The following is an 18,651-nucleotide window of genomic DNA, read 5'->3' on the forward strand; positions in this document are numbered from 1 at the left end:
CAGTTGTACTTTTGAGCTGTGGGCCCCGAGACGGTGCTGTCAGCCATGGTCGCCTCATGTGTAAGAACAGGACGATGCCTTCCCATAGCAGGACTAAAGGGGTAACAGTCACAGAGGCCTGCACTAGAATGGGCTCAACGCGTAGCTCATTTGCGGGTTTAATGGAGGAGCAGTCACTTACAGACCACCTGTGACATACAAACACTGTCAGCCAAGGAAAGGGCATCTCACGACGGGAAAATGTTGCTGTCCTCACTGGAGGGGAGGGGTTCAGATTTGTGAGTGAGCCACGGAATACACTGAGAAACTTCCCAGGAAACCTGCTATCCACTCAGCATTTCCTCTCTACCTGGTAAGAAGGGAGAGAAGCACCACTGAACTGGTCATCACAAGCTGCCAGGAGGCCAGTAGCTTACTGACCACAGGCAAAGGAATGCTCAGGCCATTGCTTAGTGGGTGTGACTTTCACAACAAGGAGATGACAGCAATGCTAAACATTTGCTAGGTCTCCTTATGAATATTATCCAGACACAACACGACAGAAGACTGACTCTCAAAGGAGGGCTTTGCCCTATAAAGCCATATCTTTTACTGCCTCTCTGTTGAATTGGGGGTCACTGTCTTGTCAACAACTCAAAAACAGCACACACACCTTACTGCTCAAGCCCTCAAGGTGTCTGGCACAAAACCAGGCATATGGCAGGAACCCAAGATATGCCATGAGTCAACATGGCTCCACTGGTAACACACAGGCTCAATGCCTGCTGGATTTTGGTTTCTCTTAGCTCCTTCCCACATGGTGATGCTGATTATCTCCAACAATGGAGCCGAGAGCTGGTTGATTCCGGCTGGAACTGGTCAGGGCAAAAGTGGCACCTGCTCCTCCCTCTCCCGTTGCTTCCCTGACACCCCGGGGTCACAGGCATCTTGGTAGGAAGAGGGGAAGGCAGCTCTGCTTGGGTGCCAGGCTTGAGGGCCATGCCACACAGGTTGAGGGATCAGCTTTTCCCAAATGTCTTTGCATGGTGGAAAGTGCCCTTGTGCGTGACTCAGTGTGACTCAGAAGGGCAGAGGCATGTGCTGTTGTGAAAAAGCAGTCTGGGGGACAGGGCAGGGGTGCCCAGGGGTGGCAGCTGCCGCCATTCTCCCCAGCCCAGCCCCTTCCACCCCAGAACTGGCTCCTAGCCCCTCAATCTCTTCCCCTCTGGAGCAGCCGGATGGAGCAAGGAAAGCCCAGGCATTGGAGTAGTGCGCTCCAGGCAAGTCCCTGGGCCTCTCTCATCATAAAACGTGTAAAATGAGAACTTACTGTGAGGGCTAGTATGCAGATTAGGACCATGTCTATAAAGCACACAGCCAAAAACATGGCCCATGGTGGAGAGCAGAGCCGAGCTCGTATTCCTTCTTTTCCTCATACTTTGGCAGTGCTACTCCTCCCTGCCCCTCCCCTTCCAACATCCATAAATTACTGGTGGGTTGCTAAAGGGTGGGTCAGGTATTGGCAGCTTATTCGTTCCTAGTTCTGGGAAAGGACAGCAGAAGACAACTGTGACCCTACAAACACACCTCATCTTTGTGACTAACTGAATTAGTGCCCGTCACCTTGTATCAATGACTCAAAGACTGTAGTTTTCCTCAATAAAACAAGATAGGGATTTCCCACACTCATCTAAGGCATGGTTCCCTGTTCCTCCTATTGATTTTTTTTTCTTTTTCTTTTTTTTCACCAAGAGCACTACTTGGTAAAATCCTATCCTAAAGGTATGAGTCACTTAACATCTTTGAAGGCCCATGTGTATCTGTGGCCTAGTTTGAACATCACAATGACCCAATGAGGATGTTAGGGAAGTGTCATTACCTTCATAAGAGAGATAAGAAAGCAGATAACAAGGGATTATCTAATTATGTTTTGCAGGGGGAGCATGCCTTCTACTGGTGCCTTCTACTGGTTCACCACCCTGGGCTGCTTACTCGAAGCTGCCCACCAGCTTCAGCTACCCTTATTTCTACTGGGCCTGATGGCTCAAATGGTAAAGAAGCTGTCTGCAATGTGGCAGACCTGGGTTCGATCCCTGGGTCAGGAAGAGTCCCTGGAGAAGGGAATGGCAACCCACTCCAGTATTCTTGCCTGGGAAATCCCATGGACAGAGGAGTCTGGTGGGCTGCAGTCCACTGGGTTGCAAAGAGTCAGACATGACTGACTTAACACTTTCACTTTATCCCTACTCACGTAGATGCCGGCTTGGATGGAGGTCTCCACCCCTGTGCACTCAATTGTGACTTCTGGCTTGCTGCCCAGCAGGCCTTCCACTTTCTTGGCTATTTCCTGAGGGCTCTCGTTGGAGATCTGGAGGATGAAATCAGCCCCGACTTCCTTGGCTTTAGACAACCGAGAGGCTGACAGATCTACAGTTGAACAAAAGTTTCTTTCAAACTAAGAAACTGGACGGTGGATTAGGGAGAAAAAATGAAGATGCAGATTCTGATGCCAAGGAAGCTCTGTGTAGTGGTGTGGCTGAGCCCAACACACACACTCTCTGAACACACACACCCTCACACACAATCTTTCGATAACTTCTCAAACATGTACACCCTTCTATATCCCCATATACCCCCATACCTACCACATAGCTCTCCACAGCTACACACATACACTCTCTCACCTCCTCACACAAAACACGCAGTGACACCCTTCTGCACCCCATTCCCTTCAAATATCCACAACACCCCATAAAGCACACAACTCTACACATTCACCCACACACTCTCAGATACGTTACACACATACATACACACTCTCTCACAGATGCCTTCTCCACATACATACACCCAGCTTCAGTTTATACCACACCTCTCCACACTCACATACTCACATATGCTGTCAGATAACCTCTCCTCACACATACACATTCATGTCTCTCGTTCATATCACATACCTCACACACAAACATCCTCTTATAAACATATCACACCCAACTAACTTCACATCACATACATACACTCACACATACACACCCCCTCTGAGTTTGGTCAAACAAGGGCTGAGTCTCTTCTTAGGACCAAATGGGCAGTTTAAGTATCTGAGGTTCACATATAAAGAGCCAGGTTCTTATCAGTGGTTTTCTTAAGAAAAACTTACCAGTCACCACCACTTGAGCTGCACCCATTGCCTTGGCTGCAAGCAAACTGACCAGTCCAATTGGCCCTGAATAAAAGAGTAAATAGGAGACAATTCTGAAATACCAAACACCAGCTCTCCCCCTTTTCCAGGCCAGGGACAGGAACTGTACCTTCTGTGGGCCTCTAGCATCTCTGCCCCAGTCCCTGACGTACAGTGAGACCTTAACAACTGTTTGCTGAATGCATGAGTAAATGAACACATGAGTGCTTGTTCTCTACCTGGAATCTGCTCCCAGTGCTGGGCTCCTGTTCTCTTTGCCCCCCACCCACCTTTTCAGAAAGAACCCCTCATGTCTCCCCAAGGTGCCTCATGTCTTTAAGGTGCCCCCTGAGGACCCCCTGTCAGGGTGTCCTAGGTTGTCTTCCCCATTTCGGTGTGCTAGATGGTTTTAACACAAAAACCAGATCACAAATACACTTATGCAGGATACCTTTGAGGATCTGCTTTTTGGACACTCCAAAAGTGAGTTAGTGAGTTTGCCCAGAAAGCAAAACACTGGGAAATAAGCAACAAATGGGTTAAGTAAACTACAGCAGGATACTATACACCTGTTAAAAAGAGGAATTCCCTGGAGGTCCAACTGTTAGGACTCTGTGCTTTCTCTGCCAATGGCATGGGTTTGATCACTGGTCAACGACCTAAGATCCCACAGGCCATGTGGTGTGGCAAAAAAAAAAAAAAAAAAAATATATATATATATATGTCATCTAACTCTTATCTATTGACATAGAAAAATGTTCACAATATATTAATGTTTTTGTAGGTAAAATGAAGCATGATCATTTAGAATGATCTCATGAATAAAGCAAAAACAAAACTGAAAGATTCTACACCAAATTCTTACCAATGGTCCTCTCAGGCTGATCGTGCTATCAGTGAATTTTTGTGTGTGTTTGTTCACATGTGTGCAGGCATGGTATGAATAATTTAATTTCTTTTTCTAAGGCAAAAATGTATTACTTATGCAGATTAAAAAGAAAAAACCTGTCACCTGGATCCTACAGTCTGCTTGGCTCATTGAGGCACATCTGTTCTACACCCATCACCCGCCATAGGAAGCCCTGCAGTCACTTATTTGGCCCTGCCCCCAAAAAATCAATCACAAAATGTATAAGGATTAACTCAAAATGGATTAATGACTTGAACATAAGACCCAAAACCCTAAAACTCCTAGAAGAAAACATAGGTAGTAAGCATCTTGACATCAGTCTTGATGAGTTTTTGGATTTGACAGCAAAAACAATGGCAATAAAAGCAAAAATAAACAAGTGGGGAATTCCCTGGCAGTCCAGTGGTTAGGACTCCATGTTTTCACTGCCAAAGGCCCAGGTTCAGTCTTTGATCAGGGAACTAAGATACTGCAAGCTGCATGGTGTGGCAAAAATAAATAAATAAATAAATAAACAACTGGGACCATATCAAACTAAAAAACTTCTGCATAACGAAGGAAACATCAACAAAATGAAAAAAGCAACTTGTTGAGTAAGAGAAAAATATTTGCAAATCATATATTTGATACGGGTATTAATCTCCAAAAATATAAAGAACTTACCCAACTTAACAGCAGAAAAACAATCCAATTTAAAAATGGGCAGAGAATATGACTAGACATGTTTCCAAAGAATATATACAGATGGGCAACATAAACATGAAAAGATGCTCAACATCAATAATCAGAGAAATTCAAAGCAATATTACAAAGAGATATCACTGCACATCACATCTGTCAGCATGGCTTTTATCAAAAACACAAGTAACAGGTGTCAGGGAGGGTATGGAGAAAGGGAAAACCTTATGCATTTGTTAGTTGGGAATGTAAGCCAGTCCAAACACTATGGAAAACAGTATGGAGATTAAATTAAAAATTAAAAATAGAACTTCCATGTGATCTGACAATTCTGCTTCTGCTCAGAAGTGGAATTTTATCCAAAGAAAACAAAAGCACTAACTCAAAATGAATCTCCACTCCCATAATCACTGCAGCATTATTTATAATAGCCAAGACATGGAAACCATCTAAGTGTTCATCAGTGGATGAACAGACAGAGAAAATGTGGTGTACACACACACACACACACACAATGGAATATTATTCAACCATAAAAACCCTGAGCTCATAGTTATGGAGACTGGACTGGATTGCCAGAGGTAGTGGTGGCAGTGAAGAAATGGATGAAGAGGGTCAAAAGATACAAACTTTCAGTTACAAAATAAATAAGTCCTGGTTATCGAATGTACAGCATGGTGACTATACTTAATACTGTATTGCATATATGAAAGCTGTTAAAAGAACAGATCTTAAAGTTCTCATCACAAGAAAAAATTTTTATAACTATATGTGGTGACAGATGTTGATTAGACTTATTGTGGTGATCATTTTCCAATATACACAAATATCAAAATCATTATATTACATACCTGAGACTAATGAAATGTTATACATCAGTTAAACCTCAATAATACAAAAAAAAAGTGTACACCAGCTCACACCCACAAGGAGTGAAGCATGTTGTCTCGGTCACCTGAAGCAGTTAGAAGCCTAGATGATTCAATCTGAGGTTGCCAGGTTTGTTCAGCTGGGTGGAAGCAGAGGAAGAAGGAGCTAGCTATAAGCCTATGTGGCCAGAGTGCTGGCTCCCCATGGGCTGGGACTCACTCCTGCTGGTCCTAAGTAGTAGCCATCTCATTCTTGGAAGACCAGGAGACCAGTTCTCTGGGATGATCTGAAATCTCCAAAAGATACCCTTCCCTTTAATCCCAAAAATATTTCCCTAGTTTCCTGTCAAGTGTTGAAAAATAATTTCAAATTGCACTCTTTAAAGTGAACAAATGAGTTATGTTGCCTAGGAGATAACATTAGTTAGCTACCTTGCCTGCAAACATTTATTTAGCATAGTGCTCGTCACTGAAGGAATGGCACACTGTAATCCTCCCTAATCAGAGATTCGAGAATCTATTTCAGCCCTCGGAGTGGGGATGAGATGGGCAGAGGGGTCTCACATTCCCCTTTAATGAACTCATAACCACAGTGATATCTGTTTCTTACCAGCTCCACACACAAGGACCTTGTTCCCCAGCGTGACTCCAGCTCGCCGGCAGGCATGGATCCCCACAGACAGTGGCTCAATCAGGGCCCCTTCCTCAAAGGTGACATTGTCAGGAAGCCTGAGGAGTCATTCAACATACTCAGTCTCTCTAGGTTAACAATAATAACAATAGCTAATATTTACTGAGCTTTTATTTATATGCTGAGCAAAAGGGCTAAGCAATTTACCTATATTCACTCTTGTAAATCCTCAGAACAGTTCTGTGTAGACATTATCATTCCCACTTTACAGACAAGGAAAGCAAGCTTTGGAGGAGTGAATGACTTGCTCCAAAAGTTCAAAATCAGGGAGTACTGAGAATCTTAAAGGGTTTAAACTGGAAACCAGGTACGTCTGATTCCAGAGCCCAAATCATACTGCCTCCCTCTGAAAATGCCATCCAAGATAAGGTGCGGTGTGGCTATCTTTAATAAACGAGTTCATTTCACAAAGGTTTAACTTAACCACATCCCAGCATTTCATCTGCTTCTCAAACTTATAGCCTTTCTGATTTCATTTTAGCAAACAACCCAGACTATCAGCAGCTTTGCAAAACAGTGATTAGAAGCTGACATCACTCTGTACATCGTCCCCCATAGTACATGCTCCAAAAGAACCACATGTGCTAGCAGCAGCTGCCTGGCTGTCTCTGGACTGGTTAAGATGGGAAAGGGCTTGTCTCCACATAGCAGATTAAATGCTGTGTCACCTTCGCCACTGGGTTCTTGGCTTTCACTTCCCTGTCTACTGGCATCCTGACCCTTTTCGTGATACTACTGATGAAGACAGCAAATATTTGCATAATGCTTTACAGATTAGAGAGCTTTCTCCTCCATTATCTCATTTAATCCTCAGCATGACCTTGTCAGGCAGGAAGGGCAGGCTTTGTTGTTTTTTTCTTTTTTTGGCGGCTTGCAGGATCTTGGTTCCCCATGCATTCTTAGTTGTTCAGTCGTGTCTAACTCTTTGTGACCCCATGGACTGTAGCCTACCAGGCCCCTCTGTCCATAAAATTTTTCAGGCAAGAATACTGGAGGGGTTGCCATTTCCTCCTCCAGGGGATCTTCCAGACTCAGGGACTGAATCCGAGGCTCCTGTGTCTCCTGCATTACAGGTGGATTCTTTACCCACTGAGCCATTGGCTGTGAACAGGGATTAAACCCAGGCCCTCAGCAGTGAAAGCCTAACCACTGGACTGCCAGGGAAGTCCAGGGAAGGCTTTGTTTTTTATTCTATAGAAGCAAAACTGACTGAAGCCATGAAATTAAAAGACGCTTGCTCTTTGGAAGAAAAGTTATGACCAACCTAGACAGCATATTAAAAAGCAGAGACATTACTTTGCCAGCAAAGGTCCGTCTAGTCAAAGCTATCATTTTCCAGTAGTCATATATGGATGTGAGAGTTGGACCATAAAGAAAGCTGAGTGCCAAAGAACTGAAGCTTTTGACCTGTGGTGTTGGAGAAGACTCTTTGAGAGTCCCTTAGACTGCAAGGATATCTAACCAGTCCATCCTAAAGGAAATCAGCCCTGAATATTCATTGGAAGGGCTGATGTTGAAACTGAAGCTCCAATACTTTGGCCACCTGATACGAAGAACTAACTCATTGGGAAAGATTGAAGGCAGGAGGAGAAGGGGACGACAGCAGATGAGATGGTTGGAGGGCATCACCGACTCAATGGACATGAGTTTGAGTAAACTCCGGGAGTTAGTGATGGACAGGGAAGTCTGGCGTGCTGCAATCCATGGAGTCGCAAAGAGTCAGACACGACTGAGCAACTGAACTGAACTGAGCAGAACTGAAGCCAGAAGACATTAAGAGACCTGCCCCAAATTACAAGCCTAGTGAGCAAGAAAGTAAAAACTTGAATCCAGATCTCCTGATTTCATATCCTCTGCCTGTCCCACATCAGCTGCCTTTTGGCACAAGCAGTTCTGTAGTTAACTTTTGCTAGTTCCTCACTGCCCAGTACTTATTCAATGCTCCCAAAACCTCCACATGCAAGAACATGAAATCCCTAAAATTCCAAAAAGAAATAAGTGGAAGCCAAAGCATGGGCTCATCTCCATGACCCTTCTGTTCACAACCCTCCACAAGATAAATAACAAGGTCTACATTCGGCCTGACAGGTGCCCACAACCCTTTCTTTCTCCCCTCCCCTCTGCTTCTCTTACACCATTTCCCCCACCCCAATCCACTCTTCTGCTCTGATTATTATCATCATCCCCCTACCTGCTGAATCTATCCCATAAATTCAATATTAAGGAAAAAACTCCGAAGAGAAATATTGACTTGCAAACTCTCTCAAAGACCCCAAATCACACACACACTCTCTCCAATAGTCCTGCCTCATCACATTTGGGTCTCGCTCAAAGCTGGTACTGGGACTAAAGTGAGGGTGGCCTGTGGACAGGAACTGTGTGCTCTTCTCATCCTCACTCTGACTTCCCTATGACATAAGAATACCAAGAGGAGGGGCTTCCCTGGTGGTCCAATGGTTAAGAATCTGCCTTGCAATACAAGGGACACTGGTTCGATCCCCGGTCCAGGAAGATCCCACATCCCTTGGAACGGCTAAGCCTGTGAACTACAACTACTGAGCCTGAGCTCTAGGGCCCATGATCGGTAAATATTGAGCCCACCAGGCCACAACTACTGTGCTCCACAACAAGAGAAGCCTCTGCAACTAGAAGCCCACGCCTGGAAACTGGACAGTAGCTCCCACTTTCCACAACTAGACAAAGTCCATGCACAGTAACAAAGACCCAGAGCAGCCAATTAAAAAAAAACAAACACAGAGAAATGGGATTGGAGATGGTGATGAGAAAGGATTATCCTGTGGGAGATTATTCCACTGACAAGGCAGATGTTGCCTTATCACACATAGTCATAGCCAGAGTCCTGCGAGCTGCCCTTTTGCCACAGACCTGGGAGGAGCTACTGGTCCTCTTTCCCCAACCTTATTGTGTGAAAGCTGAGGGAAAGGGGATGAGTTTCTTTCCAACTCTAACTGTTCATGATTTTCTAAACACCAGAAGAGAGTGAAAAAGTTGGCTTAAAGCTCAACATTCAGAAAACTAAGATCATGGCATCCTGTCCCATCACTTCATGGGAAATAGATGGGGAAACAGTGGAGTGGCAGACTTTATTTTTGGGGGCTCCAAAATCACTGCCGATGGTGACTGTAGCCATGAAATTAAAAGATGCTTACTCCTTGGAAGGAAAGTTATGACCAACCTAGATAGCATATTCAAAAGCAGAGACATTACTTTGCCAACAAAGGTCCGTCTAGTCAAAGCTATGATTTTTCAGTAGTCATGTATGGATGTGAGAGTTGGACCATAAAGAAAGCTGAGTGCCAAAGAACTGATGCTTTTGAGCTGTGGTGTTGGAGAAGACTCTTGAGAGTCCCTTGGACTGCAAGAAGATCCAACCAGTCCATCCTAAAGAAAATCAGTCCTGAATATTCATTAGAAGTACTGATGTTGAAGCTGAAACTCCAATACTTTGGCTACCTGATGGAAAGAACTGACTCATTTGAAAAGATCCTGATGCTGGGAAAGATTGAAGGCAGGAGGTGAAGGGGACGACAGAGGATGAGATGGTTGGATGGCATCACCGACACAATGGACATGAGTTTGAAAAAACCCTGGGAGTTGTTGATGGACAGGGAAGCCTGGCGTGCTGCAGTCCCTGGGGTCGCAAAGAGTCGGACATGACTGAGCGAATGAACTGAACTGAAACACCAGAGAACGACAAGGTAACTTGGAGGTTTTCATAGTGGGATTCAGGGAATAGGCAAAGCTTCCCTGGTGGCTTAGAGGTTAAAGTCTCTGCCTGAAATGCGGGAGACCTGGGTTCAATCCCTGGGTTGGGAAGATCCCCTGGAGAAGAAAATGGCAACCCACTCCAGTATTCTTGCCTGGAGAATCCCATGGATGGAGGAGCCTGGTGGGCTACAGTCCACGGGATTGCAAAGAGTCGGACACCACTGAGCGACTTCATTTTCACTTTCAAAGAATGATCAAGAAGCCAAGGGGGAAGCAGGAAGATAGAAAATTAGATGGGTAGGAAAATAAAGAAGCTGTCGTGGTGTGCAAATCCTCACAAAAAGAAACAAGAGAAGAGGGTGTGGACCCAGGGCTAGGCTGGGGACACAGACACAAAATACCCTTGGAGAGGAAGAGAAGTGGGGGTAGTGTGTCCCCTGAAGGCCCTCTGCAGCCCTCCCATTGCCACTGCCAACCAGGACACTTCCTTCCCCACCTCTCCCTACAACCAACCCCCGCTCCCCATTCCCAGTGCAAGGCTCCTTTTCAGGCCTATCATGGTACCATCCCCCAAACATAAGGCCACAGCTATGACGCAGTCATTGCACTGTTTACTGAGCTCCTATTACATGCCAGGCCTCATGTTGAGTACCTGAGACGCTTTTCCCATTGAATTAATGCACTAAAATGTATTAATTCTATGCATTTCATCATATCGATGCTATTATTTCCATTTTACCATCTAGAAGATTGAGATTACACAGTTTAATTTGCTCTAGGTCACACAGTTGGCAAATAGCAGAGATCAGTGGTTAGTCTCAAGCTTTATCACTACGCTCTTCTGCCTTCCACAAAAAACTTGTTGGGCACCTTGACTTGAAAAGGGCCCAGGAAAGGTGGGCTGGTTTAGGAACCACTTGCTCAAAGGCAGACTCTGCCCTTGTAACTTGTTCCCTCCTCGAGTGCCAACTTAAACTCACGAGGTCCCTGGCCTGTGACTCCTCTCAAGGCTTCCAGTAGGCACTAGAAAACTCAGATCTGTCAGACTGCCCCTGTGACGAGTGCCTGGCCTCCGCTGGACAAGCCCCATCTTGGCCAAGAGGCACCGCTGGGGCCAGGCTGGGGTGCGGAGAACACACCTGGCCCATTGAGAAGGAAAGTGGCACACCAGCATCCCAGAGCCCCATGCCAGGCCCGTGCAGAAGGTATAGCACTCGGTTTCTGCCAGACATAAGTTCCCCAATCACTTTGAAAGCTGAGCTAGGACAGTGAGGACAGGGCAAGAGCCTGAGAATCACTGCCACCCTGTCTGGACTTCTGGCTCTGTTCTGGGGCCAAGCTAATCAGCCTTCTCCTGCCTCTGCTAATTCTCACATAATCCTGGGGTCCACCTCACCATCACTGTTATGGAAGTCAAATAAGCCATGCAGAGACCTAGCACAAGGCCAGGCAGGTAATAACAATCATTGTGTCTTTACATGCATGGTCACATTTAATCTCCAGGTGGTTAAAGAGACTGAGGTGAAGAAGGTTCATTTCCACAAAGTCACTCACTAGGAGTGAGTGGACCCAGGGTCCCAAAGCTCATGCCCTGTGGCTCTACGCCACAGTAAACTTTGGCTGTTGCTATCATTGTTGTTAAGGTTCCTACTGTTACAAGATATCTTTGTTGTAGCTGCAGTGGAAACCAATAACAGAGGACAATCCCAATAAGTTACCTCCAAGACAGCTGGAGAGGAGTGACTGATTTCAGCAATGATTTTCTATTATTGCTCTACTTGAGGGAAAATTAGACTGAACGACTAAATCTAAGCACCGAGGGTCAGTCCTAGCCCTAAGGCAGGCCTGCCGAGAGAATGCTTAATGTCTGGAATTATGAGCGTAAAAGAAGGAAGAAACCACTATGGGAAACTAGAAGAAAGAACACCAAAAAACAGCAGGGAAGAGGTCCCAGGTGCCGTGGCTGGGCCCTGGGCACTGACTTGTAGCAGAAGTTAGCATTGTGCTTGTAGAACCGGCAGAGGTTCCCATCATCGGGGGGCGTGGCGCAGAAGAAGATGGTAGGTGACAGATTGTATCGGCCAATCTTGCAGAACTCATCAGTTTCTCGAGGAGCACCAGGCTCGATGGCGACACGATCACCTGGTGGAAAACAAACATACAAACAAACAAACAGAGGGGCAGAGATGCTGGTAAGAGTCACGTGCTCACAGGTAAATGCCAACAGGGGGATCTGGCCGAATGAGCCTCCCTCCCCACTGGGGACCCAGGGTAGTCCAGCAAAGCCCAGCCTGTTAGTGTCTCCAAGGGAAATACCAAAGGCAGCACACACACTCTGGAAGAAAATGACCAGTCCACTTCTCCACAGGATGGTTTGCCTTGCCTGCCCTTTTTTCAACTCATGGGATAAGTCCTCCAGTTCCATAGCCACTTCCCAGCTTATGAAACATAACCAGTCCCAGCAAGCCAGGTTTTGTTCCCATCTCAAACTGGTGCAGAAGAGGTAGCTAGTGTGTGGAATTTGCAGAGTTTTTTCTTCCCTGTTTTGATAATATGCTGACAGGAGTCATAATGATGGCACATCTTGTGTTCAGTCTCCTAGACAATAACTGATTCCTGGTTAGTAGAACCACTAAGGCAAATGACCCATAGAGGCTTCAGACTCTGTACATCAGAGAAACACTAAGGCTTGTGAACAGCCGGCTCTACTGTACTTCTACTCCATGTCTCACTACGTCCACTTGGAAACTCAGCCTTAGACTGGCTCTTCTAACTTCTTAGTATGAAAAATTTCAAACATACAACAAAGTCATAGGACTTACCCCATGAGTTGAAAAACATACAGCAAAGTTGAAAGAACTGTATGATGAACACCCAGACGTTCTCTACTTGTTTCTTCAATTAACATTTAGCTACATTGATTTTATCACATATCCATCTCATTTATCTCTCTCTCTTCCACCCATCAATCCACCTTCTTTTCGAATGCATTTCAAAGTAGGCTGCACATTCAAGTACATATCACTCAGCTTCATATCATTAGACTGTAGCTTGCATATCATAACTACAGTTCAATACTTGTTTATGGTATCTTGTTAAGGTAAAATTTAGATGCTGACAAAATGCAGACATGTACTTAGCTTCTTCAGGGCTAGTGGATCCCTCCTGGTGCAGCCAGGCTCAGAGGGCCTTGTAACTAACACAGGACGACACCTCCTGAGAACTCTCTCCTTCCCAGAGAGAATCTGTTGTTTTCAGGCTATGAGGTGGGCTCACCAGGAAAAGAAGGTTAAAGCCACAGCTGGCTGTTCCAAGACAGCTTGGATTTAATTCACTGTGTTGGGGAACATCGCAATCTGCCGTAGCTGAGAATTCCGCCTGAATTAAGCAAATTCCCAGGTAGCTCAGTGATAAAGAATCTACCTGCCAAGTAGACTTGGACTCGATCCCTGGATCAGGAAAATCCCCTAAAGAAGGAAATGACAACCCACTCTAGAATTCTTGCCTGGAAAAATCCCATGGACAGAGGAGCCTCATAGCCTACAGTCCATGGAATCGCAAAGTCAGATACAACTTAGTGACTTAACTATAGCAACAACAAAATATTGATGGTTTCCAAGCCATCCAGTAAAATCAATGCTGCATGGAAGGCCCTGGTTCTCAGTGTGTATAGATATTCTGTGGTTCCTGTGGCTGCAACATCTTCCCCTCCCCTTTACCTGGCTTATTTCTTACTTGTCTTCAGGTGTTGAATTAATTTTCTCTTCCTCAGATGAGCCAGGGTTCTGGAGAGTAGTCTACACTGATCACACCCTGTATTCTCCTCTGCTGTCCTCAACACAATTTTGATTAATTAACTGTCTGTCCCAGTTGCCTTCCCCTGTGTAAAATCCAAGTATGTAGAGATTGAGACTGTCTTGTTCACTGCTGTGTCCCCAGTGTTTACCAGAGGGCCTGGCCCTGAAAAATCACACAGAAATATATGTGCTGAATGAATAAACAAATCCATTGGCGAAAGGGCTTTGCTGACCTGGTTGTAGGTGCCTGACCAATGATCCCACTTTTACGACTGTTCCTGAAGCTTCATGCCCCAGCACCATTGGCTTTTTCACAACAAAATCTCCAATTCGACCATGCTGCCAGTAATGGACATCTGAGCCACAAATTCCAACAGAATGCATCTTCAGAAGCACCTCTGATAAGAGAAAGGAGAAGGAGAAAACAAGTGAGGAAAGGAAGGACCCCTCTATCTCTCTGAGGTGTTTTTCCTCTGGACAAATGAGAGGGTTTGGTTTCAAGGTCAGGTATAAAACTTAGATCACAGAGGAAAACAAGCTAAAAAGCAGCTTGACTAAGTCTTACAAGGCAAGAAAGCTTCCAAACAGCAAAATAACTGCATGTGAGGGCTAATTCTATGCATCAGCTTGGCTTGGCTATGGTGCCCAGCTGTTTGGTTAAATGCTCGATGTTGCTGGGAAGTTACTTTTTTGATGTGATTAACATTTAAGCACATCCATGTTCACTGCAGTATTATTTACAATAGTCAAGTTATGGAAACAATCTAAGTGTCCATTGATGGAGGAATGGACAAAGAAAAGGTGGTGTTATATATACAATGGAATATTATTCGGCCATTAAAAAAGGAAATCTTGCCATTTGCAACAACATGAATGGACCTTGAGGGCATTATGCTAAGTGAAATAAGTCAGAGAAAGACAAATACCATATGATTTCACTTAAATGCAGAATCTAAAACCAAACCAAAACAAAAACCTACCAAACTCAGATACAGAAAATGGATTGGTGGTTGCCAGAGGCAAGGAGTGGAAGGTGGGTGAAATGGGCGAAGGGGGTCAAAGGGAACAAACTTCTCCTTATAAAATAAATATCAATAAGTCTGGGGAGGTAATGTACAGAATGGTGACTGTATTTATAATACCATGTTACATATGTCAAAGTTCCTGAGAGAACAGATCTTAAAAAAGTTCTCATCACAAGAAAAAAAAACTGTACAATAGTTATTTGCAATGACAGATGTTAACTAGACATTGTGGTGATCACTTCACAGTATATACAGATATTAAATCATCATGTTCACCTGAAGCTAACATAATGCTGTGTGTAAATTATATAATACTTTAATAAAACAAACATTTAAACCAGTATATTTTGAGTAAAGCAAATTATCCTCCATAATGTGGATAAACCTTCTCCAATCAATTGAAGGCCTTAAAAAAGTCTGAGGTTTCCTGAAGGAGATGGAATTCTCCTTAACTTAACTTACCTGAATTTTCAGCCTGCTGGTTATCCCTACAGATTTCAGTCTAGGCAGCTCCTCTGTCTCTGTTTCTCTCTATATAATAAAGCTAATATAAATAATAATGTCTCTCAATTCTATTTCCCTGGAGAACTCTAATACACCAAATAAAAGGTGTTAGTAGGAAGAAGTGTGTCAACTACCTAAGAGGAAAAAAAACCTGTTTTTTGAGGAGATAACTGTTTCCAGACAACTAATATGCTATGCTTGAGTCTTGAGCTTCCCAGGTGGTGCCTCAGTGATAATGAACCTGTCTGCCAATGTAGGAGATGGAGATGTGGGTTTGATCTCTGGGCTGGGAAAATCCCCTGGAATAGGAAATGGCAACCCACTCCAGTATTCTTGCCTGGGAAATCCCATGGACAGAGGAGCCTGGTGGGCTACAGTCCATGGGGTTGCAAAGAGTCCATCACAGCTTAGCGACTGATCATGCATGCCTGATTCTTATCTATCATGAGAAGGAGGCTGGTACGATTCAGGCTTGGCAATACTTTGTGTGCTATCAGGCTGAGTTCTTCATGCTTGTTTTGTTCAAAAGTGCAGCTTTAATTTAAACCATCCAAAGACTTCAACTGGCATTTCTCCTTCACAGGTTTGAATATAGTGAGATTTGGTGATATTGTTGTTGTCAGTTTTCCAAGTTTAAAATAATGATTGAACTGAGCCCCTTTGCTGAAATAAATCCTAAAGGATTACTGGCCTAGTGTGACTGAGTTTACCACATTACAAAGTATCTCCCTGAGAAAAAGCTCTGCCCTAGGAAGACAAAGAGACCAGAGCTCTGCTCCGCACTCGGATGTTTTACACATTGCCCTTGTCACAAACCACGGGAGATTCACCAGGTGTGGCTCCGTAGAACTTCCTCGTCCTTGGTGAACAGGGTAAGAAGTTGCAGGGCACATCCTGAGATCAAACTTAGGGAAAAGTCATTTGAGTCATGAAAATTATCTAGGAGTTTCCTCTCTTGAAGTTAGCAATTTATAACATGAGATTACATTTGAGATGCTAGAACGCTAGCTGAAATTTACCATCATTTCCCTTTTCAACTCAAGGGTGGCAAGGGATAAGAAAATGAGAGAAGCATGCTGCAGAGAGAAACTGAAAAGCTTCCTTTGGGTCCAGAGAAACCCTTTTCTTTTCTTTTTTTTTTTTGCCACCTCTGGAATCCACACTAACTTTTCAGAACACAATGAAGTGCCCTTTCACTTCTCTGAATATCATATCTCGGTAGATACACTTGAGCCTTAAATATACATTACTTGCTTAACACTGATAGAAACAGCTATTATCTGTCTTCTTAGTGCGGGCGAGAGGAGCTACCCCACGTCCGAGGTCAGGGGCAGAAGCCGGGAGGACCCCATGCCCGAGGGGAGGCGGCCAAGAGGAGTTACCCCACGTCCGAGGTCAGGGGCAGCGGCCGAGAGTACCAGGCTGCGACGGCGCAGGAACGGCTGAGAGGAGCTACCCCACATCCAAGGTCAGGGGTGGCAGCCAAGAGGAGCTACCCCGCATCCTAGGTCAGGGGCTGCGGCCGACAGGAGCTACCCCACGCCTGAGGCCAGGGAGGAGCAACCCCACCCCCAAGGAGTGGTGGCTGCACGGGCACAGGGGGGCCTAGAGAGCTATTCCACATTCAAGGTCAGAAGGGGCAGCGTGAGGAGGTACCCCTCGGCCAAGGTAAGGAGCAGCGGCTGCGCTTTGCTGGAGCAGCCATGAAGAGATACCCCACGTCCAAGGTAAGAGAAACCCAAGTAAGACGGTAGATGTTGCAAGAGGGCATCAGAGGGCAGACACACTGAAACCATACTCAAAGAAAACTAGTCAATCTAACCACACTAAGACCACAGCCTTGTCTAACTCAATGAAACTAAGCCATGCCCGTGGGGCCACCCAAGACGGACGGGTCATGGTGGAGAGGTGGAGAAGGGAATGGCAAACCACTTCAGTATTCTTGCCTTGAGAACCCCATGAACAGTTTAAAAAGGCAAAATGATAGGGTACTGAAAGAGGAATTCCCCAGGTCAGTAGGTGCCCAATATGCTACTGGAGATTAGTGGAGAAGTAACTCCAAAAACAATACCCAGTTGTGGATGTGACTGGTGATAGAAGCAAGGTCCAATGCTGTAAAGAGCAATATTGCATAGGAACCTGGAATGTCAGGTCCATGAATCAAGACAAATTGAAGTGGTCAAACAAGAGACGGCAAGAGTGAACGTCGACATTCTAGGAATCAGCGAACTGAAATGGACTGGAATGGGTGCATTTAACTCAGATGACCATTATATCTACTACTGCGGGCAGGAATCCCTCAGAAGAAATGGAGTAGCAATCATGGTCAACAAAAGAGTTCGAAATGCAGTACTTGGATGTAATCTCAAAAACGACAGAATGATCTCTGTTCGTTTCCAAGGCAAACCATTCAATATCACAGTAATCCAAGTCTATGCCCCAACCAATAATGCTGAAGAAGCTGAAGTTGAACGGTTCTATGAAGACCTACAAGACCTTTTAGAACTAACACCCCCAAAAAGATGTCCTTTTCATTATAGGGAACTGGAATGCAAAAGTAGGAAGTCAAGAAACACCTGGAGTAACAGGCAAATTTGGCCTTGGAATATGGAATGAAGCAGGGCAAAGACTAATAGAGTTTTGCCAAGAAAATGCACTGGTCATAACAAACACCCTCTTCCAACAACACAAGAGAAGACTCTACACATGGAGATCACCAGATGGTCAACACCAAAATCAGATTGATTATATTCTTTGCAGACAAAGATGGAGAAGCTCTATACAGTCAGCAAAAACAAGACCAGGAGCTGACTGTGGCTCAGATCATGAACTCCTTATTGCCAAATTCAAACTGAAATTGAAGAAAGTAGGGAAAACCACTAGACCATTCAGGTGTGACCTAAATCAAATCCCTTATAATTATACAGTGGAAGTGAGAAGTAGATTTAAGGGTCTAGATCTGATAGATAGAGTGCCTGATGAACTATGGACTGAGGTTCGTGACGCTGTACAGGAGACAGGGATCAAGACCATCCCCATGGAAAAGAAATGCCAAAAAGCAATTTTTTGGCTGTCTGGGGAGGCCTTACAAATAGCTGTGAAAAGAAGAGAAGCGAAAAGCAAAGGAGAAAAGGAAAGATATAAGCATCTGAATGCAGAGTTCCAAAGAATAACAAGAAGAGATAAGAAAGCCTTCCTCAGCAATCAATGCAAAGAAATAGAGGAAAACAACAGAATGGGAAAGACTAGAGATCTCTTCAAGAAAATTAGAGATACCAAAGGAACATT

The 18,651-nt window shown here is 44.7% G+C and overlaps 1 protein-coding gene across 1 annotated transcript in view; it reads right to left on the reverse strand.

The window, feature by feature from the left end:
- Window positions 1-18,651, reverse strand: part of SORD (sorbitol dehydrogenase) — a 35,931-nt gene that overhangs the window by 3,850 nt on the left and 13,430 nt on the right. Inside the window, exons 3-7 of the mRNA XM_061428900.1 lie at window positions 14,068-14,232; window positions 12,020-12,179; window positions 6,228-6,346; window positions 3,140-3,205; window positions 2,231-2,406 (exon numbers count right to left, since the gene is read on the reverse strand). Coding sequence (XP_061284884.1) covers window positions 2,231-2,406; window positions 3,140-3,205; window positions 6,228-6,346; window positions 12,020-12,179; window positions 14,068-14,232 — 686 coding nt within the window. The remainder of the gene's footprint in view (window positions 1-2,230; window positions 2,407-3,139; window positions 3,206-6,227; window positions 6,347-12,019; window positions 12,180-14,067; window positions 14,233-18,651) is intronic.

Source organism: Bos javanicus, chromosome 10 (genome assembly GCF_032452875.1).
Source record: "Bos javanicus breed banteng chromosome 10, ARS-OSU_banteng_1.0, whole genome shotgun sequence".
Lineage (NCBI taxonomy): Eukaryota > Metazoa > Chordata > Mammalia > Artiodactyla > Bovidae > Bos > Bos javanicus.